A 27,931-nucleotide genomic window follows, 5' to 3' on the forward strand; every position below is an offset into this window, starting at 1 on the left:
ATGGAGGGCTATAGCAAATCCACTGCCGGCAGGTAAATGGGAAGAAATGCATTCTGCCTTTGAGCAGGTGAGAGCATTCCTACATCTTCCTGCTCTCATCAGTGTGAGCGGAGTTCCTGGTTTGGTGAAGGGTGGTTTGCAACCGAAGAGTCAGACTGCATATTGCTTTGATAAGGTTACCAATGCTTCTGCCTAATTAAGTAGATCTAATGAGGAATTTTATACAGCTGTGATTTGTGGTGCAAGAGACTCTTGGGAATGTGGAATGCAGTCTTATCGATGGGTGTGAACAGAAAGCAATTTCAAGCTGCTACTTCCTGGTTCTCTGGGGTACCTGCAAATCTACCATAAAAGGTACTGAGGTGATGTTGTCTGAATGTCAGCAGGTCATCTACCAGCTACAGTACTTCTTGGTTTTCTGAGACCAAGGAGTGCATAGTCCATCGAGCTAAACTGCATGTGAAGCTTTTCTTCATTTGTATTTACCATCTTTAGACATGCACGTGCATACCATCTGTGATACAGATCAAGCGAAATATGTGTAGGCTTCCAAAAAATAAGCGCTCAGCCATGTACCATGTTGTGGAAAGCCAATTTCAAGCCTGATGACCCTGCTCCTTGTGACTTGACGTAGGGGAACAGCAAAGCTCTGTCACAAATAATGGTTGTCAGCCATAATTCTATGTGTAGCTGATGGCAAGAAATGACCCCAAATTTCTCTGATACCTGTTGGAAGGAATTTCTTTAACTTCATGTTATGAACTATAAGGTTGGGTCACATCATAAGCTGTATATATTGGTATATTTCTATGATTCCTGGTCATGGTCTGCTCCCTTCTAGTTGCTACAGGTGGTTTAAAAAAGTGGGGAAAAAGCGTTCTGAGCCTGGCCACGTTGGCTTCAGCATGGCAAAAGAACAACTGCTGTGGCTCAGACAAGGAAGAACAAGGGGATGAGTTTTGGCTGAGCTACTTGGCAGAGCACTTGTTGATTTCTTGTAGCTTTGGGGCAAAATAAATCTTGTAGGAATGCACTTAAAAGGAAACAAAGTGTGGCTGTTCCGATATTTACAGGGAGCTGCTTCTTAACATAAACAACAGCATGGAAAAAGAGAAGCAGCACTGATTGGGGAAAAAAAAATCCAACCAGAATTGACAGCGTTTGGCATAGCAATCCAACAGCATGAGATCTGGCATGCTGCTATAGCTCTGCTGGGGCACAGGGTGCTGCACAGGCAATAAATAAGGAGACAAGCAGCTCATGCTTGCTGCTGAGAAGAGCAAAACAAAAGAAGGAAGGACAGCACAGGGGGAGGATGCCAGCACAATGCAGCAGACTTCCAAAAAGGTCCTCAAGAACTGTGTTCCACAAGGAGACGAAGCAAAGAGTCTGGCATTGCTGCCTCCTCTATCACATCCAGACCAACACTTCTGCCTTCCTCCAAAGGATACAGGTGGGCCTTTGTACAGGGCTGGTGCCAAGAGGAAAGAGAAGAGGGGAGAGGAGGTCGGGAGGCCTGAGGCTGGGCCATGGGGAGGGCTGACAAGTCACGGCCTGGGCTGGCTTTTTAAGATCCTGAGGTGCAGGGGAAGGAAGGGGAGTGGGAAACCAGACTGGGGAGCACCTACATTGTGACAGGCAGCAAGAGGACCTGGGGAGGGAGATGGCTGCATTGGCCAAGGGCAATGGGAAGAGGTCTCTATGAGGAGAGCTGATGCTCTGACGGTACAGCAAAACCCGGCTTTGCTTGCCGGGGCCTGACGTTTTGCAAACATGAGGCATCATTGGAGAGCCCTGAGAAGAGCTTGTTTTCTCTGACTATTCCAGCTCACACTGTTAAACTTAGCAACAGTGCACAATACAAGGGCAATCTTGGTAGAGCTGCTCACAGCCTCTCACCTCTCGAGCTTTGAGAAAATCCCCAGGATCAGGGGGAGCAACACCATCGTGTGGATCCTTCAAAACCTGAGTGAACCCAACCCTTGGGAATGCTGTGCACCATATAATCCTGCTCATTGCTAACTTGTGTTTGTGGGGAAATTTATGTTTATTAGAAGATGCTCTGAGACATGGGCTGCTCAAGTGAGGGAATGAGAGTTGTAGCAAATGGGAAAACATTCATCAAGGTGTATCATTAAGGCAGCAGTGTGGCTTTTTACCTAAGCCTGACTTTAAAGAATGGAGCTCCAGATTATTTAGCAATTATTATGGATCATCAGTAGTAAGGATGGCACAAAATGAGATCATCTGGCCCCTGTACATTAGGATTTGATAGCTGACAATGTTTTCTACTTCGCCACAACTCTGACACGTTCTTCCCAACCTTTTCTAGCACTGAACAAATCTGCTTTTGTCAGAAGCACACCTCAACATGGTGTTTTCTCAGGAGTTTTTAAAAATAAAAACCAAGTGCCTTATAGTAGGCTTCTATTATAAAATGTCATTGTGTGTAGATTACAGATTTTGCTAGAGTTTAACAGTCAATCTTTTCCATATGAGTGCATGTTTTTGGCTGGGAAAGCTATTATCTGAATATAATGGCTTTCTTTTCAAGCCAAAAACTATGTATGGAAGGCACATTCAACTGAAATGAGAAATGCTGCATTATTTCAGGTTTTTATACAACTGCTCTTATTTCTGACAGTGGTTTTGCTGAAGACAGTGGTTTTGCAGAAGAGATGCAATCTTTCTTAAATAGCCTATAAATAATAACTGAAAACTGAATTGGAGGCAGAATAAATAGAGACAATTAATTCAACTGAAAAAGGCTAATTTTCATTCTGATTGCCCACGGCAGCATAGAATCAGCCCAGACCAAAAACCATCCCAGCTACAGCGTGCGCTGCAGGATGGGGAGAGGTAGCATTGCTGGGTCTGTGCATCTCCTCCTCTCTCCTGATGGCTAGAGAAGCAATCAGAATTTGTAGGGGATTGCTTTCCATGTGACGTGACCCTTCCCTGTTTAGATCAAATGGTGTCAAGAAATCAGTTCTAGAAATTCTGTAAACAACTGAACCTTAAAAATAAATAAATAAATAAAATCTAAATTCTAAAATTCTTAGTACTAATCAGCATGAGTTTGTACCCTTAAATGCTGCTGTTAGCTGGTTGAGAACTTTTTCCACCCTATTTTTTAGCTTATCTATAATCTGTATAGACTCTGGGAAGCCACGTTAGCCTCTAGGCAATGAATATGATTTGTTTACTCAAAGAGCTTCCTGAAATCACAAAACTGCAATACTGTATGTTATTAAAAGATTAAAAAAAAATCTATTACTGTCAGGTGAGGGGTCAATGTCATATCCCTGCTATGTTTGGTAAATTCAGATTTAAAGCCAAAAGTCTGTAAGATACTTAACTGAAGGCATCATATTCAGCAAAAATATCTCATGATACCATGTTTTTTTCTGTGCTGGGCTCCACCCAGTGTTGTCAGGAGAGAAATATCACCCTTCCATGCAGCTGCCTGTCAGCTTAACTCTCTGGATGCCTACAGTAAATTGCGTGCTGTACGACAGTGGAATGAATTCAGAGGAAGCCCATCTGTACAGCGTGTGTGTCTGGCTGTGGGGAGAGCAGGGCTGTGCAGGTCTGGTAGGATTGCTGAAGACGTCCCTTTCCAGTCATGAGATGTGGTTCTGCTCTCTCTGAAAGGAGACTTTTAAATGGCATTGGTATGTGGTGTATCTCAAGGGGAAAAGGCAATAAAAGTTGTTTAAGTCAAATGAGAGCGGATGTGACTGGATATTGTAAGAAGTTACTCAATGGGAAATCAGAAGTCGTTTTTATATGACTGCATTCCAGAGGGAATATTCTTTAAGTTTTTACTGCAGGACTTAATTAACTTGTATACTGTGTTTATGTACCTATATTTTCATTCGATTTTAACCCTTCTGGAGAGTTTCTATAAAGCGTTTTTAGAAATTGCAATTATAATCTGCATAATCATTATTCTTGATCTGGAAAATTACTGGGAAAAAAAATAGAAATCACTTCAAGTCTATTTGACATGCTCATTTCTAGTCCACAATGAAGGCAAAGCAACCCAGCTGTAACTTTTTATTAAAACCAAAGTATATAGAGTTGAGTGGTGGGGGGAGGAAGCCCAGCAGTATGTTAGAAGCATGAGGCAATCTGTTCTGCCAGCTAAATTGTAGGAATCCATCACATTGCAATGAGATTCTCAAAGGCAATTTAGGTAACTTTGTTTGATATACTTCTCAGAACAGTAATGGTGACAATAAACCACAGAGAAAACAATTTACCCCGTTTCTGACAATTATTCTTTCAGTGTTGTGGTGACCCCATTAAACAGCCACGTGCATTAACAAAATCCAGTGTTTCAGCCAAGAATAAGGGAAGAATAACAATGCCTAAATGGGTTCATTCTGAATCTAATAGCCAGTTGAAAAACCTATAAAGTTTTTACTAAGCATATAGATTCACCTAAATAGGCAACGTTCTTACTTATTCTTTCACTAAAGAAAAAGATGAGATGCTTAAATCCAAGGACTTTTCCACAAAGGGCTTGAATGTCTTTCACAAATCTCAGCTACTGGAAACTGCTTTTGCAATAGCGTTTTTCTGACAGCAGAGGATCAACTATTTAAAATGTGTAGTTTCATTATTTCACAATCAATTTCTCTCCTCCAGAATGAACAAGTGCAAATAATTACTTCTACGTTCCTGACAAAGTAGCACACGACTTCTTTCCCCCCATGTACTGAGGCTGTCCAGCCATCAGGTACATCTCCTGCAGTTGTTCTCAAGAAGAAATTAACGGCTTTTAGTGCCTTGGTACGATAGCAGCTTATGATAAACCCTATTCTCAAGTGATTTTGCTGACAGGAGTTCTGCTGACTTTCTGTATGAGTGCAGCTCACGGACACGTTTCTCCCACAGCAGCTCCTGCAGACGTTAACAAATCACATTTTTGTCCCCTGTGACAGCTGGAGCCCAGCGGAATTCATATCGTGTCTCATCACCACTTCAGCCTGCCCAGGCATTATAATTGAACTGCAGCTCCTGCTCTCTCTTCTGCCACTAGAAGCTTGCAGCTTCATTTCAGGATGTCCCTTTGCAACACCAACTGCATTTTCATAACTTTGTGCTTTATGGCAGTTTTTTTATCTAGTATGAGACAAAAGGGGTGTAGATTCATTATAACTATAAAGTAATTAGTTACTAGCAATTCTTTTTGGTATACTAAAAGAGTCACTGCTTAAAAAAGCACAGTTCTAGGGTTTGGCTCCATCTTAAGCTGTGGTCTATGTCATAACACAATTTGGACCAGGTCCTCAAATATACGGCTGCTTGATGCTCTTTGAATTAGAGGGAGCACAGCTTTTGGGTGCCTGTTGCCATGCTTGAGTGTCTACCTACAGTGAAGACTCCTGTCTGTGGAGCTATGATCTCATTAAATCCTAGAAGTGAAATGTTATCACGGCTGTTCCATCTCCCTCTCTGGGAGAGGAGGGGGTGGGCAGGGGGCAGGGAAGGAATGGCAGGGCAACCACCAGCTTGGCACCATTCCTTCTCCACCAGCCAAGGATAGCACAGCCCGTGCTGCCCAGTGCTTGTTTTCCTCCATCATGGCATAGTTACTGCAAAGAAACTAAAACCATAGCAATAACTCAATCAAAGATCATTACTGAAAAGCAAAAGCAGAATTAGGATCTGTTTTCAGAGGCCAATTACAGCAATAACTTTATGTAACCTCCATTTTTCCCTTTCCCAGGGTTTGAGGCTCTGCATTAAGTCTTCACATCAAGCAAAGTGATTGTTTGTGACCTCAAGAAAATGACTGTGCAGGCATTTTATGTTTTTATTGGAATTCTCCTTGTGGTTTGGAGCCAGACTTCTGTGGCATGGTGGTATAGAGCTGTACTCTGTGCTAGACCGGACAGCCCTGGTAGGACCAGCACTGAAAAAAAACCAGTTTTCTCCAGCAACAATCCAAGAATTGAATGTGTTAGTTGTCTGAGGAGAATTCTTTTTCTTAGAGCTGTTCATCAAAGCTGTGTTATGATCATTATGTCTCATAATGTTTTCAGTCTGCCACTCTACTTGTGATTTGATTTCTGCAAAACAGAGGCAGCCGTTCTGGTTCCAGTCCACCTCACGCACTGCCACTCTCATCACACATACCAGTGGAGTGTCTGCTGCATCAGGATGAAGGGTTTGTTGGCAGCCCACTGACGAACAGTTGTTACCAGTGTATGTTGTCATATCCTGGCTACTGTGCCCTAGCTTGTGTGCTCTCAGTATCGCTGACAATTATTCATTCAACTATTAGAAGTGTGCAACCATTTGTGAATGTCTAAATTAATGGCAACTAATGTGTAACGAAGTTTGTAACAAATAAAAGGCCAAGGAAATAAAACCCCATGTTGATAGACAAGCTCAGCCTGCTGTCCATTTTCCATCAAATTCCCCCCAAAATCTGTTAATCCAGGATCAGAGGTAGAAGGTTTCCTAGTTACCATTTCTTTTTTCTCTGCACTTAAAAGTTTCTAGGAAATTTAGTAAATGCAGACATAATGGCAGTTAATGTCATAATGGAAAGTTAATCTACTTCAGGCCACAGAGATTTGGGGCAGATGAGTCAGCAAGACTTATTCTGAAAGAAATCCTTTCGGGAAATACAATTTGGCTTAAAATAAAGAGTGTTGGTGCGAGTTTTTTTTCTTTTTTTTTTTTTTCTTTCAAATCTAGAACAGAAATACAGACAGCTATGAAGGAATGTTGAAGTTCAGATGTTAATGTATGCTAATCCTTTATGTTTTATGCATAAAAGATTTATACATTTTTATGCTAGCCTGCAACATCGCAAATAAATCAGAGCAGATGGAGCTTCTGTTTTGGATTGCAAAAATCTAGGCCACTTAAGACAAAATAGGTTTGATTTGTATGCACTGTATTTTTTCCTTGCCTGTCCCCACACACATGGTCTTCTGCCAGTGCCTGTCCCCTCCACTGCTGTCCCAGCTTGCCCCAGTGCCCCAGGTGCTGCTGAGGACCATTGACTCCACAGGAGCAGAGGTTTGTTGCTGCCATACCCATCCTCCTCCTCTTTCTGCCTGCAGCTCATCTCAGTAGCTTTCTCTGCAGTACTTCACACCTTCCAGTCACACCCTTGTCTCTCTTGTCCTCGTGCCAGGAAGGCTCTAGAAGTTCCTGACAGGACCCTATTAAGCATGCTTTGTGGGGTTATCCCCCCATCTCTGGCATCTGTATCTTTGCTAGGCTTGCTAGGACTGTTGTTTGGATACAATTACAAATTCCAGTTGTCAGTTGGACCATACAAATGTTGGGCAAATACAAATTACAATACATTCATGAAATGAGATGAATCAAAATTTTGCTTTGAATTGTTGCAAGATACAGATTTGTAAAAAAAAAAAAATTGACAGGGCCTAATCATGTTTCCTTTGGTCAGTGATCCCAAATTTAATGCAAATAATTCAGATGTGTATTTCAAGATTTCACTTTAAAACAGTGTTTATCATGCAGCAGTCTGAATTCAACAAGAAAATTGCTGCTGCATTTCCAGCTGTCAGCCAGGTCAGAGGGGCATTACTCTCCTTTCTAACAAACTCTCCCATGAGACTGAAGGCTAAAGAATACCTTAAGAATTTTGATGGACACGTAATCCACTAATGCTATTTCTTTCCATTTCAGACATTTGTCAAATACGATAGTCTCGTCTTAGTTGGAATTAAGCATTTTAGAGTTTCTACCATAAATAAGTCTTTTCAGAAAGAAAAGAATATAAAACACTCACTTTCTATTGAATTTCACCTCCCTGAGAGCAGGATATCCTCACAAATAATTTTTTTTTGAGTTCATCGCTTAAGAACCGCATTCAAGAACCGCCAGTGTCTTCCTCCAAACACAAAACACAGAACAGAAAAATATGTTACTGTAAGTGTATGTGTTGTTTTGTACTGCATGGTCAGCATGCATTACTCTCTCCTAGATTTGTTTTCATATGATGTACAGAACTACCTCTATGCCTAATTTGCTTAACTTTTCCTGAAGTTTTCAGAATTTCTTTTGGACTAGGTCATGAATAAGGAGAAATGCATTCTGGACACTTTGTGACTATTCACTTCTGTTCTGGACAGTAGGGCTGTAGTCAATAAACTGCTGAAAATTATCTGTCCTTTCAGAAGACCAATAAATCTCAGAGTAGGGGATTTTAGAGACCTTGGATCAAAGGAAATGACTAAGAAGGAAGAAAATCAGTTCTGGATGTCTAGAGTGAATAGTAAAACTGTTGTTGGCAACAATTAGCCATAATAAGGCTGTATGTGTCTTTCAGTTAGATGATTTGAGGTCTGAAGTCTTCAAAAAGCCACTGGATTGAGAAAAGCAAGAAAAAATGCACACTCAGAGAAAGCCCAAAATAACCAAGCGACCAACAACAACAGCAACAAAAATTATCATGAATTGTGGTCCATTTTGGTTATTGGTTATTGTGGCTGTTTGTTCAGGTAATATTCCTCAATTTTTATCTAGCAACTAAACGGACCTGAAGCTATGCCTAATATGGCTTTCAATATTTTAGAATTGGGAGGTGGTTCATTCTTTGGGAATACTTGGTACACCTAAACCTCAGTGTTTTCTCTCTCATAAGGTCTTAAAGGACTTTTTGTATACCTTTTGAGATCTGCTGACCTTGTGCCATTCCCAGTCTTTGAAATAGTATGAATAGATGGACAGTGAAAAGGCCATGCTTTAGGGCTGGGATTCAATTTCAGAGTTCTGGTGTTATTGCAGTAAGTTAAGCACAAACAACAACACTTAATTCTCTCTTTCTTCACCTCCCTCCTCATAAAGCAGCAGCTGTGACTTCAGAAACAACACACAGCACCAGATATTAACTCAAGTTTCATTTGAACTAATTACATGAGCAGCGTTCCAGGGTCCTGTCTACATTTCTGAGCTTCATCCATTTAATTTCTTCATTCTCAGCACTAATCCATGTCAATAGCAGATGAAATGCAGACCTAGCAGTAGTCTTGTTATTCCAGTTGTTTTTATTTAATCTTTCATGAAGACCAGTCTTAAAGTTTTCAGCATTTCTCATCTTCTCAGCTTGAACTAGCTCTTCAACATTTCCCCTCTAGCATCAACAAAGATTCTACAGAAACAAAAACAGAAAATTAAAGGACTGTATTAACCCACTTCAGGAAACAAAGGAGAGCTGATGGACAAAGATGTGCCACTAGTAGCATGACTTTCTGCTCCAAGAGAAACACTTGTATTGTCTCTACAAATTTCACTGGAATTGGAGAAAAAGAAAACTCTGAATTCTGCAAATAGAGATGGAAATTCAGTAGGTATTTTTTTTAATTTTTTTTTTTTTTTAACAGGTTATGAATTATGTTTGCTATTGTATATTTCAATATTCAATAGGAGTGGCCTGACAGGTTGCAATTGACAGGATGGAAATTCTCAAGAGATTTTGATAAAATATGGTCACTTAGGACTTCTATGAGCACTCTTGTCATTCTTCCTTTTACTGCCTTTCAAAATACAGTCTTGCAGTTACATTTGTGTTTGGGTTTTTTTTGTTTGTTTCTTTGTTTTCTTTTAATCAACTACAGAAATTAGAGAGGATGTCACTGTTGATATTCTAATTCTCTGGCTGGGATCTTTGCAAGATTTTGCATACCCAACTTCCTAAAGCTGCACTTTGTTTTTGCACCCTGTGTTGTTTACCTTCACTGCAGACTTACCTAGGCAGAAACCCAACTGAAACATTCAGTCTCCTGCTGGCAGTAAGATCCTGTCATCAAGTCACTGTACTTCAAAGTCTTTAAGAAAATCAGCAAATTCTGCTCTGCTTTTGGTCATTTATCCACAAAACATAAGGGCACTTAAGCCTAAAATCAGATCCTTCTTCCTTGTGGTCACAGAAGCTTCGCAATTACTAATGAATAACTTGTAAGATTCAAGTAAATTTGAGTCAAAATTTAGGGTACTTACAAAGAACAGTATATTCTCCCAAATAATTGGTATTACATAAATACACACTTTCAGAAAATTATTTTTGTTAATGTGAGTTATATTTCAGTAACATTATGAAGCTCTTTTTCATTCACAAAACTCCAGAGGGAAGGTGTCTTCCTTCCAGCTCAAGGTTTTGCTTATGAGCCTCTAACATGGGAATCTTCACTGATTTATGCTTCATTGCAGTGAATATGAGCTTCTTTTCCAAATTTCCTGTGATTTAGCTCTGACCATGCAATCTCTAGCTTAGCAAGCCGAGAGGAAGCAGAGAGCTAACTTCTATCACCACTTTTTTATGTAAATATGAAATGACCTTCAGTTTGTCCTCCTCTGTGTACATCTAAACATAGCATGAATTATCCCCAATATTTAGACTGCTAATATCATGCCTTTCTCCAAGTCTCTAATTAGCATTTGCTTCTGTGTTGATGCCTGTTAGAATTAATTGATATTTGTAAGATGCTGAAGGGAAGGAACATATGGTGCCACATTTTGTGCTGTACCATTCTGTATGAAACCCTGCTGCTGTAACTGCTGATTCAGTACTCTCCTCTGCAATGGTAATAACTCCAAGACTGACGAGAGGAGAAAGTGAAAACGTTGTCTGACAGAAAAACCACTGTGTCTACAGCTGCATTAGATAACAGCACTGCCCACCAGAAAGATGTCTGGAGAGAGAAACATTCAGTGGTACAGTGGTACAGACCCAACTAACAAACCATATCCAAGTCAGTATTCGATCTATTCTAGCCCCCTGGGCTGAACTTCAGTAAGCAGAGGAAGCACATTACCCGTATTTCTGGAGCATACATTTTGGTTCAGCATGAACCGGAATGAAACAAGCCCTTCATTTCAAGGGTGTGCTGTGCTGTGCTGCCCGCCAAGCAATTTCTAAACTCTGTCAACGTTAATTAAAATCATAAGCTGTACAAGTTGCTTCAGTCTGAACACTCCTGATACAAACTGAAACACAAATGTAAACACGCTCTATGCAGGCCAAACTTCTCATTTGTAGCATTTGTCATAGATTTGATCTAATAACCTTTTCATTTCCTTACAGATGTCCAGACTGTAAACTGTTAGTTCATGCCCCGGCTTTGAAGTGGGCTGAACTGAATTCCAAGCTCCACGCCTGTAGACAAAGTGCAGATGTAAACAAAACTGACTTTCTAAAACTGACAAAATCTTCCAAAAATAATCCCGGCAACCTTTTTTTTTTTTGCCTCTTTCACAGATATAAATCTGTAAATACATATCTTGACATGACATGCATGGAAATCGGACTGTAAAAGTTGCCTGCGGCAGGCTGTGAAGCAGCCAGTCATTTCTGTACCAATGGCCAAAGGACATGGTGCTTGGTGACTTCAAAATGCTGGTTTGCAGCTGTTGTGATTCAGACTTTGCTGCAAACAGCGATAAACGAAGGCAGCTCAGCAAATGCTTGATGTTGGCTTTCACAGTAACAGCGTAAGGTGCCAATCCAAAAACAAAGAAGCAGCTTACCTGAAACCCATAAAGGAAAACACAGCTACAGTGCAGCAGAAAAAAGTTGCCCTTATTTTGGCATGACCTTTGGCATGTCAGAGGTTCTGGTTGCGATACATTGGAGCTGAAGCCAGGGTCATGACCATTGGGTTTGGGACATGGTCTTCATACAAGCCTGTGTGAGGTTAAGCTCTGAAATCCTGCTGCAAGTTTCTCAGCAAATGGAGCAGTTCACTGCTGGAAACGGAGGGCCAATTCTGCCTAGCAACCTTGAGCATACCTTTCTGAGGCCTTTTCCAACAAGCATGTTTCCCTGCACACAGGTGTCAGGCCCGGCGTATTCGTTCTGCTTTCTATGCTTTGAATCAGAGGAAAGCCATGGGAATGATATGCCGCCAGATAGGGATACTGCAAATCACCATACAAATGTTATTTCTTAGAAAGCAATTGTTGAATTCCACACTCACAGACATGTTGCTGGTGTGGGATCAAGGCATTTGTGTTTGTACAACAATTATCCTGCGCTCTTTTTTTTTTAATTGTTTTTATTCAAGGACCAGTGTTGGTAGTGTAAACACATAATGTATTGCCAGCCTCCCAACTTTATTGTTGATTCTAGTTCCAATCAGAAGAAATAAATTGAAAAAAACACTGAAAAACCCTAAAAGAAGAGAAAAAGAAAACATACTTCCCCCACCAAAGCAAAGCAAAACAAAAACTAAAACAAAAATAAATTCGTGACTGCATAAAGAGTTGAATAAGAGTTTACTGTTTTCAAAATACATTGTAGACCCATCTGAGATTTTATTTTTTTTTTACTTTACAGACTTAACTGCCTACAGGTAGAAAGTTAGATATGTGTTTTTCTCAGCAAGGAAAACCATAAGCTGACTGCATTTACTGTCGGAAAAAGGTGCTGCTAAAGCAAACATTTGATTTCCTGCTGAGATGTCGTGAATCGTAATACACAAAGCAACTGAAACTAAGTATTTATTCCTTTGTAAAAATACCGAGGGAAATTTTCTGCCTGGAAGAAATTAAATGCACTGAGATAGTGTGAGACTCCTTAGTCTGCTGCATGCTGACACCATGTGGTTTGGATAGCTTTCCATTATCTTGAGCAGCCGGACATTTGAGTTGTTGAGATTTTATCAATTTTCCATAATTAATATAGGATTGTTCTGAGGGAATGATTTTTCTAACGCAGCAAAGGATTATTTTACTTTGCTTATTTTACTCTCATTTATCTTCGCATCTCTCTCATTGACTTTATCTTAGCACCTTTTGCTTTTCATGGGTCTTGAGGTCCATTAAACATCCAGCGCTAATTAGACTCTGTTGTCTAAACTGCACCAAACACTTCACTCAAAATCAAAAGAGCATTTAATTAGTTAGTCTCCAGGTTACACCCTATCTTGCAACGTTAACACAAATGAACAGTTGAAATGCTTGTTACAGCTCAGCAAGAATATAAAAAAGGTTCTTTAATGGCAATCAGGATTTTCTTGTCATTATTGATGAATAAAGGCATGACAAGTCCTTACTTAACAGAGAGCTTTTGGGTTGTCTGTGGTCGCAGGAAGGCAGGGGAGCAGTAATGTCTGCTTCTATACTTTCTCAGAAACAACCATGCTTATGCTAAGCACCCAGAGGAGTAGAGCTGAAGGGGGAAGTCTTGGCTTTGTGTAGCCTTCCATGGCAATAGGCAGGATCAAGTGTCCAATGAGCTCCACTCCTGCAGCTTTTTTTGGATTTCCGGGTGCTTATTCTGGCATTCCAAAAGGAGTCAATGAAGCACAAAAACAATTGCTAATCTAATAACATCTAAGTTTTACTAATGAATATAACAATAGGACACAAAAGTTCAATTTATCTGTTTATTAAGTGTTTTGATATCTCTTGATATGCTATCACTGTGCTGGCAAACTCTTCTGATTACTTGGTATTTAACTCAGTTTTTTGGAGAGGAGGACTCCCCAGTCTCCATGCTGAGTTTGAGGTACACACTGACTATAGTGGCAGCACACTGTCAATGTATCTATCCAATCTTCTTGCCATATGAAAGCAGAAAAGAACATATGAAGTCCAAACAGGTGCAGTGGACCAAATTAAACTAATCATATATCTTAGGTCTTGTGTCTATTCTTCCAATTTGGGCAGGATGGCAATGACTGATAAAATTAGCCATGTTCAGGTGAGGTAGGAGGAGTTCAGCTATCAGGTGGTACCAGATGTGTCATATTTCTTTAAAGCCCACAGTAGATCCTATGATGAACTGGATGCCCAGTGGATGCTGGGTAAATATTCTTTACCTACAACTCCAGTTTTGCTAAGCGACAACATGAAAATCCCATCTTTCTTTTTAAACTCCCCCCTCAAACAAGCCATTACTACCACAACAAGAACAACAATCCACTCTCTGCTCTCAGCTAGCCCTCAGCTAAAATGGCCATCTGTCATGAAAATGAAATTACGTGTCCTCGAACACCAGATACTGTTCGTGATTTCAGAATATTCTGGATTGAAAACATATTGGTTGCTACAGAAGTGAAAAATATTCTGGAGTTCACTTAAGAATGATTTAAATCTCTTGTGTAATTACTCTTCAACATGTTAAAACCACAAATAACAATCAGCTGTGTTCCCTGGTAATGTTATATGTAGCTGTGTGACTATGTTGAAAAAATCGCTAAACAGAGAGAAATACTTGATGTGAAAGTGTTTGAAAACAGTATTATCTCTGAAATACTTGGGAAAAAAGATCTGCTCAAGTGAGCAAGCAAATCCTTCTCAAAATACTCCAGAGCAGCGATGTGCAGTAACATTTTCCAGGTGTACATTACCTCCCCACTTCCTGCTCTCAGTAACAATCCTCTCACACCATTTTGAAGGAAATTTCTTTCAGACTAAAAGTCTGTCTCTATTCCAAGAGATATTTAAGTGCCTGTTAAAGAACAGCTCTCAGAAGGAGTCTCTTCTTGCAGATTGATCTGTGTAAGTCATCTTCTCAAAGCAAACTTGTGCTGAAATATGCAGAACTGCTCAAGATATACTTGAGATAATTTGCTGACGACATTGGACCGAGCAGCTTTGTTTGCAAGAGCAAGTTTTGCAAATTAGCAACACTTTAAAACCTGGAAGAATAGGACTTTTGATGGAGGAAGAAAAATTACTGGAAGCAAAATACAATCAAATTTGTAATGCTTATATCAATTCATTTCCGTGATTTTCAGAATGCTACACATCTCAATTACCTCCTTTGATCCATTAGCATAGCTGAATATCAATTGGTAGAGGTATTTATTATTATTTAGAGGTATATATATAGAGGAGGTTGTTTCTTATGGGAATAAGAACAACACTGCCACTGAAGTTTGTACTCATTATTACCATATTTATGTTGCACTGCTATCAAGAAAGATTGCTCCAAGTCTTCTTGCTTTCAGTTTTTTCTAGGAGTAAAATTTGAGGAAATCTAGAAGCTTTGCCACTCCCTCTCATGAAATAAATAGCTCCAAAATAATAGTAAATATTCCCTTTCAACGTACTGTTGTTTTTTAATTCGTTGTTTGCTTTTTTGTTGTTGTTGTTGCTGATTTCTTTTTCTGTAATAAGACCTGGCTGTAGCCATCCTTTAGTACAATTAAACTAAATGCAAGTAGACAGGTACTGCTCATACTGCTGCAATCTCTGAGGGAATATTTCCAATACAGGTACAATTCCTAAAGTTTTCAGACATCACGCCTTGAAGAGAAGGTAAGTAAATAAAGTGGTAAGTTATTTTTTATTGTTACTTTAGGATACAAAACGAACAAACAAAAAATCCACGTCTTGCAAGCAGTTGTAATATTTTAACAGAGTAAACTTTTTAAACTGTGATCAGAATTAGCACTTCGTAAAAACAAGTATTTCACTGATAACTGCTCTAATGTCTTAGCAGGGGGACTGGAGAGCATATTGGAGCATATGTCACATCAGCCAATATTAAAAGAGCAGTCTTTGGTTTCCAGTGGAACAGACGCTGTTTTCTATTTATACTTTGGATAGAGGCAAAATGAAGACCATGTGGCATTCCGTCACTACTCTTTAGAGATCTGAAGCTCCTAACTTCTTCAGCCTGGCATCTATAAATAGCCATCAGTGTTTTACACTGCAATTGAGAGCAAGATAGTGTTCTAATCTGATCTCGTCTAGAATTCTAACGTAGCGAAAGTTTATGCACTAGCATTGCAGAAATCACCTTCAAAATTTCATAAAAAAATATTTATGAAATTCATTATTTGTAAAAAATGTGCTAAGGTGGAATTTCCAGGTAGACCACAGAGATGTATAGTTTTCTTTCATATCATCCCTTCGCCTTTGTGTTTTCTACTGGTTCAAAAAAATTGATCTTTAGCATCTATCTTGCTCTCGCTTGACTTCAAAAAATGCAATTTCCAAAGATCTACTATTACAGTAGACACATATCTCTATGGAATAATTCTAATACTTCATCTGACCAGTCTGAACCAATGCTGATTTTATGAATGGTCAGAGATAAAGATACATTAAACCTCCATGCAACTCTCTAATTGTTTCTGAATGAAACTATTTGACTAATCCAAATTAAGCCAATACACCATTATTTTCTTAATATTAGATTTAGATCAAACCTTCGATCTTCATTCCAAATTAGTCTTGAACTTGTTGAGAACATGATTTAACCTGTCTTGGATTGTTAGCAAGGCTGAAACCCAAAGACTGCAGTTAGATGAAAAGACAGGTGTGCTACATGGCAGGCTTCTGTGTCCTGGTCTCTCTGCCATTCAAATCAATGTCCTCACTGACTGCTGCTCTGTGTGGCTCTTGTTCTTAACTTATGAACCCATGCACAGATAACTACCTAGACTCCAAAAATTCTATCTGGTAAAAAGTTGTGACACCGCTGAAGAATGCACCTGTACACCTGGGAGCTCAGAAATATCCTTGGTCCACCCAGCTGAGAAACAGCCTTTGTCTCACGCTTTGAAGACAGAGCCATATTCTTAAAACTGCATCTTTCTGACTTGACATGGTGATAAAAAAGAGGATGATGACAAATGCCAATGTGATGCCAGTGAGGCATTTCTGAAACATGTATGAAGAGTTTATGTCACAGCACAAATCACCTCGCATACTGTAAGAGATTATTTAATTTTCATTGTCTCAAAGTTTGCTGGGGACACAGATGGACTTGTTCAAGTCCTGGACAAGTCCTGGGCAAAAGTTGTGAAATCCTTTCTCTGAAGGACATAGATGAACAAGTCCAGGCAAGTCCTGGGCAAAGGTTATGAAATCCTTTGTCTGGAGAACTTTGATGGACAAGACTAGGGGCAAGGAGAGAGAGATAAGCTGCAGCTGCAAAGCGGTCTTTTGTGTGGATCAGGAAGATGGCCAGGAAGATGGCCATCTCAGGAAGTGCTGCACATGACTCTAATCCAAGCACCCAGGAATGCCACGTTGGCAGAAGAAGGATAAAAGAGGAATCGAAAACCATGTGGTTAGAGGTTTTTCTGGCAACAGATTCCTCATGAAGAAGAACAGGGGTTTTCTCTTTCTGGCAACAGATTGCGTATGAAGAAGAAGAGGATTCTGCCATGAGATGCCTCATGACCTGCCTCTCTCCCTCCTGGACTTGCTGTGCTCATCTCCCTCCCGGACTTGCTCTGCGCTCTACCACAATGCTGAAGAAGAACAAAGGTGTCTGCCATCAGATCCCTCACTGCAGCATTCTTGTGTGCTGACAGACTCTCCTGGACCTGTTACCTCAATCCTGCTGCTTCCTCCTGGATTAGCTCTGCAGCTTCCTCCTGCCACCTGCTTGCTGCCCAAGGCTGGCCACACTGCTGCTCTCTCCCCATTGCTGCTTCTGCCTTGGGCCTTCGAAACATCGTGCAATAGGACCGCTGCTGGATCCTGGTGGTGACTATCCCCGCTTTTACGCAATTCTTGCTTCTTTCCTATCTTTTTTACTGCCCTCCTTCCCTTCCCCATCTCCCTGATTAGAATTTATAATAAACTGGTTGGACTAACATATGAACCATTGTTTCTTAATCTCACACCGGGTATACAGATATTACAAGAACCTCATCTCCCTCCTATAAATTGGAGTGAGACACATACACAGCCCTTTTCAAGTACAAATTTATATACAAATATAACAATCCACTCCCAGTGTGCATGTTCTACTGAAGTGGGTTCTGTAAGCGATATGAAAGCTTACAGAAGATTGGAAGGGAAAAAATATTTCTTCTATCCCCCTACAACACTTCCAAGATTAACAACTAGCAACACTCTGCCCATATTGTATTTTTTGAATTCAAAAGTTCTTTCTTTTGTAACTCTTCTTTCTCCTGTGTTACCCCATCAAAGGTGCAAGGGTTCACCTGTTAACCTTTCTGATCTATCTGTGCCTTTGCAACTAAGGTCTGTGCCCCTCAGCAGTCTTTAAAAATCCACTTCCCAGTAAGCTGATGATGAAAGATGGATGAGAATTCACTCAAATTAAAATGTTTGGGAGTGTGTGAATATTACATGCACGATATAGAGAAATAAAGAAACAATAATGCATAGATTAACATTCTGTTGAGCTACTGTTTGTGCAAAAACAAACTGAAGTATAGTACATCAAAGATACAACATTGGATGTGTTCCTTGGAGATAAAACTCCATCCTGATTTTGTATCAGAAAAACTGAAAAAACTCAGGGTTCTTTTATCTGGCATGATTCTTTATAAACATGGAAAAATCGTTCAGAAGGACAGTAAACACATATTGCTTCTTCCTTTTTCTTCTTTATATTTTTAATTAGACTGTTAGATCAACTGTAGCAGAAATATGCCTGATGTGAATGAATTCATGATTTGAGAACATTTGTTTGTTAATTCCCTGATCTCGTAATATTCTGCTAGTCTTGTATTTATATAGCTAAACAACTATGCTCTCCCCTAGATGCACCAATTTCAGCTGCCTGTGTCAGAAAGATGCAGGGTATCAGCTGCAGGAAGACCAGAATCAGCCTGACTTCACAGAGCAAAAGCACAGTGCTGTGGGGTGCAGGCAGCAGAGGTGAGGTGGGCACGGTGGGCTGGGCCCCTGCAATGCCTGATGGATGTCTGACAAGCCAGGGGGCTGGGGAGGGGGCTCAGCTGGAAAAGAGGCCTCATCAAAGGCGGGAACTGGGACGTGGGGCTGCCTTCAGGGAGACTTAGCTGACTGAATGACAAAAATCTATTACAGAGGAAGGGGCGAGCATGACTAAAAGGTCTCACGGCGTTTACTCTGACAGGATGATTAATTTCTCATTACTCATCCAGAATGTGACTGTCTGAGGGGAATTCAGGGAAATGTTTGATTCTTTCAAACATCGATTATTTGAAGATGAGCTTTTTGCATAAATCCAAACACTTTTTTTTTACCATCTTTGTTTTGAACTGGCACAGCAGGAGTTTTCTGATTCCCAGGTGGAGCCTCTTCAGAATCTCAGCACTATCAGGGCTCCTTCATTCAAAGCCAGGAGCCAATACCTTAGGCACCTCAGAGGGTCTGACTTACTCAGCTCATGTTGTACCCTTTGACATCCGCTGACATGTTGGGCTCAGGCCTGTAAGTGGAGAAGCCATGACTGTAATTGCAGCACAGTTTGGCTCCAGGGACCTTTACCACCAAATAACAATTTGACTTCTTCCTACATGAGGTACTTTACTTTGAATAAGCCTCAAGAAATGAGGCTTTACTCTTGATGACATCTACCTCGTGTGGCTCCAGTTTTCATGTCTTGCATCTCAAGCGCTATTCAGGAAACTCTGTGTGTTGGTGACAGTCATCTACAGCAGCTGAGCCTGAGATAAAAAGGAAAAGATGGAACAATGCTTCCACCCTTCACCACATAGGATCACGTATAGCAATGGCTATGCTGAATCAGATGAGAAGTCCTTCTAGTTCAGTAAGCAGTCCAGGTAGCAGGTGCTTAAGCAAAAAAGTCAGCATAAGAACCAGGTAAACAGTGCAAGGAAATTTTCCAGCTTGACTATTTCTGTTGGAGGGGGGCAGGAATAAGAATTGGGCACAGTGAGAAAAGGAGAAAATTACTGTAACTGAAGAGTGTTAACAAAAAGCCATTCAGCAGAGAAGTCACAAAGGAAAAGTGGAGGAACTGTAGAAATAGGAGATGATGGAAGACACAGCCCATGAGGCAGACAGAGCTTCAGGAAATGGGTAGGGATACTAGACCTGGAAGAAGGATGGATGAATGGAGCAGCCAGAGAAAGAGCATATGGTCAAAGCAACAGCAACTGAACATATGTCAGCAGGTAATGAAAATAGCCAGCGTCTACCATTACCTATGCACATAAGTGAAGGGAATTGAAGAACATACTTTTAACACTTACGTACTTAGAAAGTTGTAGCTTTGAGTAATTCTGAAACACTTTTGATTTTTTATCTTATTCTTACTCTTATAAATCTGAAAATTTGCCTACATGCCTCTGAAGAGAGGCAGAGTAAAAGCAAACATGGGAGAAACTAGAAGCCGGTTGTCAGACAGGAGCTTTTCTGAGAGCTCTGTAAAATGAATGGATGATTGCTCCCCAGTCACATGTTACCCTCAGCTGTTCTGAACTAAACAGTATGGTGTTTTTCCTAATTTCCCCTGGGGTTAGAATACTGTATTGTGGCCCTAGGGCACTGGAGGTACCTTTGTGAATGAGAGGATGATTTCCAAAGGGTTGAAGGTTTCCTCCCTCCTGATACACGCTTCTTGCCTCACAGTAATTACAGCTGTGCAACAATTTTTAAGTCAACTGTACAGGCTAGTTGGAAATGATGGATCTGTTTCTGTTCATTATATTCAACCCTTTTTTTTCTCCACAGAATGCTTTTGTGTCCTGGAAAGCTGGTGCCAGATGTTTGCGGGTTTTCAGAATGACTTTGTGTAAGACATATAACTCTGTGGACTGTGAGTTCAATTTTATTAGACAGTAACAGTATGCTCTAAATTCAATTTCTCATTGGAGAAACAAGAAACAAGCAAACAATTTGAAAGCTGCACAAAACCTGCTGTTTCATGGTTTGCACAGGCTTCGGATGAAGGAGCTCTTCTTGATGAAGAGAGGTATGCAAACATCTGTAGAGAAAAGGAGACAGAAACTCATCGTAAATATCCAAGAAACCAAAGCTTTCAACTTTTTGCTCATTATGATTCCAAGATTGTCTCACGTGGAAGTGCTACACTGCAAGTTGTGAGGATGTTTATATTCATGAAGTTTTTATCTACTGTGCTGGTGTTCGGATGATATTTCCAGGGACTGCCACAACATAAGCAGTAGTAGGAACACTACTATTTGTAATATGTAGCATTTCTTTTTCCATTTACTTGCAGTAAGTATTTAATTTAAACACCATTCAGCGTGAAGTAAAACATTTCAGGTAAATGTAAAATTCACATCAGCCTCAAGGCCAACAGCAATGAACACTGGGCACTGTTGAAAGATTGTAAAGACAAACTCACTCTGAATTATTATAGTGAACTGTCTCATTGTGAAAACAGCAAAAATTGCAGTCACAATACATTTTTAGAGATAAAGTCTTTTTTGTTATTTTAGAGACTTTGCCATGAAAGGTCAGGAAGCTCTTATTTGTGCAGACTGGTTTTAACTTTTTGCTGAAAGTGGCATGCAAAAAACATGTTAGGGCTTACTGGTTACTAGAGGGTGGGCTGCCCTATGGGAGAAAAAGGAAAAATAAGCTAAACGTTTAGATTTAATTCTGGTTACAGAACTTGGTCTGAGGAAAACAACAGCCTTGATTTAGATATTTATTCCCATCCCTATTAAATTTGCTTCTCTATTGCATTCAGAAAGCGATCTAGTTATCATAGTCCTGATCTTAAACTAATGCTTTCACATATCTTTATGGGAAAGGAGACAAGAGCACAACAGTAAACAAAGTAGCTGCTTTGTTTCAAATGCGATTTCAAACACAAAATAACTTTCTTTCCATGACTGAAAAAAAACAGGAATGCTTCATTCAGACAGATTCTCTCTTTTTTCCAGTTAGACAGACTCAGTGAGCATTAAATTATTACAAAGGTGAATATCACAAGTATATTAGAGGCTTATAACAGGAGGTTATGGCTTTATATATTTAGAGTCCTTTAAAATTAAAATATTGCTTTGTTTAGGTGAAGTACTGACACATCTGTTTCCTTGAACAATACATTTTTTACATTTAGATTTCACATGAAATTCCTTATTGCAATGTTTTCATCAGTTTCCTTTTTCTATTTGTTTCCTCTGTGATATAGCTTTTGCTTAAATACATCTTCATATCTCACAAACAGCATCTTTTTAAACATTTGTCTACTGACAAAACACAAGAGAGGAAGCTTAGGCTAGACATGAGAGGGCATAGGGAACCAAACTGCAGACTTTCAGTACCTAAAGGGAAAGCTATAAAGAAGGTAGAGCCAAGCCCTCCTTAGAAGCACTCAGCAAAAGGTCACAGTTGCTTTGACCAGACAGATCGACAAAATTCTTCCTGGTAAGAGTGCTGGAAGAGACTGCCCAGAGAGAGACTGGGCAATCTCTGTCCCTGCAGATTTCGGAAGTCAGCCGGGCAAACCCATCTGCAACCCGATCTGGCTTTGAAGCTAGTCCTGCTCTCAGCAGGGTGTGACTTCCAGGCGTCTCTTCTAATCCTAAAGTTCCATGCTTCCTCAAAATGGCACTTAAAATACTTAATTTTTTTATGAGGAGAATTCAATCTTCAGAATACTTAACAGTCAGTACTATTCATTAATTAGTACAGCTCATGAGAACTGACGGGAGATACACTAAGTTTTGAATTTTTAGCGTTTATATTTAAGCTTACTTCTTTGCCAAATTTGCATGAGCATTCTTCCTTTGGACACAGAGTATTTTTGCTATGTGTTCTTTTAGATTAATACTTCAGAGAAAGTCACAGAGTATTTCCAAACTTTCACCATTACACTCCTCTGGACTTTTTGCCAGTGTACTCCAAATACTGTCAATTAATTGCAACATTTCACACAAAAGTACAAAGAGCTCTATTTACCTTAACTAATAGCCCAATTTTGCAAATATTTACCTTTGTATACGAGCAGTTAGTTCCATTCATTGTAGTGAATTATTCACCTTCTGTCCTAGTGGAAACCTTAGAAAAGTATTTGAGAATTTGCTTCTGTTGTTTTAGAAAATTACAGAAGTATTAGCTCACACTCAATGCATTATTCATTGCAACACAAGCATGTGCTATTCCCTTGTGCTCTATGTGAATCTGAGCTTACTTTTGTAGATGAACAACTTCACAAATATCTTAACTAAATTTTATTCTTTTTAGACAAATTCTTCCAATTCATCAGTATGGATATTATTCTTCAATATGCTTGTGTTTGTGTCTAGCTTTGTTTCAACCATCAAATACATCAGTCTGTGGTTCAAAACACTAAGAAGTACTTAGTTTCCACAGCTAGGCCCATACTGCTTCTCTGATGTGTCAAAAATCGAGCAAGTGTTGAGAAAAATACTGAAAAAATAAATACATCTAAGGATTTCTGAGTATATTTGTAGCTAGCTGCGTGTTAGTGTTCAGCTGCATTCTTATTTCACCGAATCGCAGAATTGTATGGGTTGGAAGGGACCTCTGGAGATGACCTAGTCCAACCCCCTGCTAAAGCAAGTTCCCTGCAGCAGGTGACACAGGAAAGCGCCCAGATGGGTTTTGAGCATCTCCAGAGAAGGAGACTCCAAAACCAATTTGGGCAGCTTGTTCCAGTGCTCTGTCACACTTGCAGTAAAGAAGTTTTTCCTCATGGTTCCTATGGAACCATGTTCCTTATGTTCCAGTTTATGCCTATTGTCCCTTGTTCTGTCTCTGGGCACCACTGAAAAGAACATGGCTCCATCTGCTTGACTCTCACACATTAGATATTGATGAGCACTGATAAGATCCTTCCTCAGTCTTCTCTAGGCTGAACAGCCCCAGGTCTCTCAGCCTCTCTTTATATAGGAGATGCTCCAGATCCCTCATCATCTTTGTGGCCTTCAAGCAAAATGACTATATACAGCACCTCGTGGTATAGAAAATGGCTGACAATGGCTTTGCAAAATCTACCAAATATTATCATCTATCTGCTAATGTAATGCATTAGCTAAGTGTATATTTTAAGAGCATAGACTTCAGAACAGATGCTCAAGGTGAAACCATTTTCGTTTATTATGTGAATACATACACACTGAATGAATATGGGGTGTCCTCTGTTTAAAGGGTACTTAAAACAATGATTTGGTTAAAATACCCTTTACATTTGCTAAACAAAACTATAACAGCTATGATGTATCATTTTTTGCAGTATTGATTGAGTTTATGTTGTGTTATATGAACAATATAATCTGACATGCTGAAACCTATAAGGAATCTCATTTTTTTTCCTCATAGCGGGCCTGAAAAAATGCAGGAAAAAAAACACATCATCAGGATTTTTCTGCTGTGTATCTCATCTGGACTTGATTCTTCTGAATACAAGTCCAGAATATCTTCTATCCATTTTGCTGGAAGCTATTACAAACTTTCCCTGAAAAGCAAAAATCTAGTCCCTACCCTTCAGTACCAAACTAGCTATATGAGAAAAATTCTGCTAGAAACATAATAGTAAGGTTTCTGGACTTGTCCCCCACATGTGTTTATATAGATATTGGCTGCAACACTGCAATCCTGTATGATCAATGTGACTTGTAATATATGTTCCCATCTCCTGAATTTGAAAAACAAAGTTAAGACTGAGTTTGGAAATGTTGGAGACGATCCAGTCATATGGGGCAGTACAGAAGTTAAACTCGTCGTGTCACATATTCCATGGCCCACACAATTCTAATAAATTCCAATCAGATTGTAGCTTGATTAACTTTGCTAAGAAAGCAGAGGCCTTTATTTGAATGGTAAAGTATGAGAAGTGGGAGGAGTGCCTTGTTCTCACCTGCTCATAGCAGATAAGAAAATCTGACTTGCTGAGTATCTCTCCTAGGACAATGTGGCTGAGATTTTCTCTGGGAGGTTCATCCTTTCTCACTTCATCCATTGGAAGGTTGACACCACAGACCATTTCATAGCCCAGAGAAGGGTGTTTGCATGGTAAGAGTTGGGTATGACACCTAATGAAAGAAGCCAGGATGTGCAGTGCTAGGTCCATCCCGCTGGAACTTTAAGGCAGATTTACCTGTCCTTGCTTTATCTCATTCCTAATAGTAGTCTGTGCTCCTTTTATTTAGAAAGTGCTTGTGCTTCAGCTTTTTCTTTCTCACTAGCTCCAATGTATGTCAGGAAACCCTATGTATTGAGGCAAAGATTCTCTCATCCTGTAATATATAAACATATTGATTAGTATGTGTATATAGCACAAAAAAAAAATAGAATACTGCAGAGAGAAACTAAAAGCTACATGTAAGCTGGAATACAACATCTACATTCACTACTGAAATTAATCTGCAAATATGAGAAGAAATATTGTTAAATGTCTTACTACCCTATTGATTTTAATACTTCTGTATATCTGATACAAATGGCAGGTGGGGCCTTAAAATTAGTCGGCACACTCCCAGCTTTCAGCTGGATCAACACTCTACTTCAATGCTTGGTGTTGCCTGGGAACTTGTTTAGGACACCCTCCCCCTTGCCACTGAGACATCAACCATAATATTGCACAGTGTTGACCCCACTGCCAGTTCTTGGAGGACGAATAGCCCTTGTAATGACCCAACAAAGCTTCACGTCAGTCTTCATGAGGACTTGGCCCAAAGCATTTCCAGGGACTGATATAAGGAGATTTTTTGTTCCCTAGATGTTTGATTGGACACAACCTTTTTTTTTTTTCAAGGTCACCTGAAGCTCTGCTGCCTTTAATATGAGGGAAATTCATTTTGTGAAATCAACGTCAATGCCTACACAACCAGAGACAGCCTGATAACGCTATAACCTGGGGCTGATCTCCCCAGCTCTGCAGGTGTACACAGGCTCTGAGAGAAGCTCTGGATTTTGTTACAGACAGAGACACACAGTTTACCGAGCCACAGACAAAACACAACATTTGCAATACCTTAAACATCTTCCAAAACCCTTCTAAAATCCATGCAAAAGCATTATAATTTGCTATGCAGTGTCAATAAGCCTAATAAACAAGGGCAGTAGCAGTCAGCTTTCCTATCTTCCTCCCACACTACCGGCTCCAGCTTCTGTCTTCACAACCTCCCTGCTAACTTCTCTGCCCCTGTCAGTTTGGCTGGGTCTGCGAAAAGAAGATAATTGCTGCTTCAATCTTCAGCTCTGGGCTGAGAAGAGGGTTTGAAATACTGTGCGGCCTGGAAAGAAAATAAGATACTGAATGAGAAGACTTATGGAAGGAGGTTTTAAAAGGAATAAAATGCTGTTCCTCTTTTTCTTGCCTTTTAGCATATGAAAGAATGAATTCATATACTTTATACCCAGAGGCTGCATTTTAACCACTTGTAAGTATCTAACTTTCTCAAAACACCATGCATTGTAATGCTTAGCCTGAGAATGCTGCTGAGCTGAATAAATCCGTGGTGAGCTGCTATGAACGCCAGAGCACAGGTGTGGGCCTACCTGCTGTACAGGTCCTCCAGGAAATATGTAACAAATAAAGCTTCCCAGATGACAACAGTATGTCCATCTGGCACCTGTGGTGTGGAGAGGCAGGATGGGTGCCACGACGACTGGCCTCCAGCCACGGTCTCTGCACACGTCAGCATCAGTGGGCATGGCCTGACAGGGCCAGCACGGGGAGGACCAGCCGCACGTCCCCTATATCCCTCTCTACCCTTTGTGTTCGGGCTGCAGGATCTCCAGGTGCTTTTAGTAAGATCCCGGCCTGCCCTAACTTCGCCAGGCGGCGGGACTGCGCCTCGCCCGGGGCCGACCAGAGGCGCTGAGCTGGGAGCGGACGGCAGGTCGTACTTCTCGCGGCGGCCTGGAGGGGGCGCTGCGAGCCCGGCATTGCGGGCGGAGCGCGGTGGGGCCGTGCGGCGCCTCCGCCGGCCGCGGGCAGCCCCGGGTCGGCAGAGCGGGGGCAGCGCCTCCCGCGGCTCCTCGCACAGCCCGCGCCAAACGCTCCGCTCTCCGCGTTCGGCCGCGACGGTACTCGGTGCCGCTGCCGGCTGTGCGGTCCCGCGGCCCGCCCCAGCGTCAACCCAGTCTCTGGCTCCGGGGGGTACGCGGCGAGCCGGGCGGCGGGCGAGCGCGCGGAGCGCGGGCGGCCCCCGCCCTGCCCCGGTCCCGGCACGGCCGCCCCCGAGGGCTGTGCCTGTGCCGAGGGAGCAGTGTGACAGGCACCCGCCGGCGGTAGCGGGAAAGTTGGAAGGGCGACGGGGAGAGCGCGGGGCAGGGGCCGGCAGCGGGGCGGCACCGCACCGGAGCGCCGGGAAGAGCCGGAGGAAAGCGGCTGGCGGCGGGGCGGGCGCCCGAGGGGTACGGGAGGACGGGAAGCGGCGGGAGCTCCGCCGCCGTGCGGGAGGAGGGGCAGGCGGCGACCTGCCGCGAGCAGCCCCGAGCTGCCGCCGCTGCGGGAGGATGCCCGCACGGCTCCGAGGCCACCGATGAGGGTAGCGGGGAAAGTTGTGCGCGCCCCGCCGGGGGGGCCGGAGCAGGGCAGCGCCGGGAGCGGGGCTGGGGGGCAGGCTGCGGGCGGAGCGCTTCTCCCCGGCATCCCGGGGGTAGAGGGCAGCGGGAAAGTAACTCGGGAAAGTGAGAGCGATTCTTCCTTATTTTTTTTTTTTTCCCCCTTCTTTTTCTTCCTAATACGAAAGGACCCGTTTGAAAGGGAAGCGACAGCCGCCGTGTGCTGACAGGAGAGAGCCGGGAGCGGAGGGCAGCGCAGCCGGCACCCCTGCGCTGCGGGAGGGGTGCGCGATCCGACGCGGGGTTCCCCCGGAGCGAGCGTGTGGCGAGGCAGCGGCGGCGGGTAACCGGGGCCGGCATGCGGAGGAGAGGAGGAAGGTGAGACGGGAGTGGGAACAGAAACTAACGCCGAAAAGAAGAGGGGGGGGAAAAGACGGCGGCTGCGAATTATTTCCAGTGAAAGCGGGTGGATGTGGTGCGGCAGCGACTTGGGATTTAGGGGATGCACCCTTGCGCTTGGCTTCTCCTTCGCCCGAGCCGCCCGTCTCCGGTGGCAGGAAGGCAGCGGCGGTACTTGGTGGCAGGAGGAAAGGAGGAATAAGCGCGAGGGCTTCGCTGAGCCGTGCTTGCAGTGCCCTGCCGATCTGCTTTAAGATTTTTATTTTTTATTTTCCCCTGGTGGATGCTGTTTTCTCAACCTTAATTCTGAGTTCTTTGACTCGCATCGCAGTTTCTGGTTCGTGTTTTTATTACCTTCGGTGAG

General features: G+C 41.7%; 1 protein-coding gene across 1 annotated transcript; it reads left to right on the forward strand.

The window, feature by feature from the left end:
- LOC146544964 (uncharacterized) lies at window positions 1–27,930 on the forward strand. Its single transcript, XM_085218431.1, has 3 exons — window positions 1–32; window positions 26,528–26,761; window positions 27,357–27,930. The coding sequence occupies exons 1-3, from the start codon at window positions 1–3 to the stop codon at window positions 27,928–27,930; spliced, it is 840 nt and encodes a 279-aa protein (XP_085074557.1).
- Window position 27,931: the final 1 nt, after the last annotated feature.

This window comes from Meleagris gallopavo, chromosome 2 (genome assembly GCF_905368555.1).
Source record: "Meleagris gallopavo chromosome 2, MGAL_WU_HG_1.1, whole genome shotgun sequence".
Taxonomy (NCBI): Eukaryota; Metazoa; Chordata; class Aves; order Galliformes; family Phasianidae; genus Meleagris; species Meleagris gallopavo.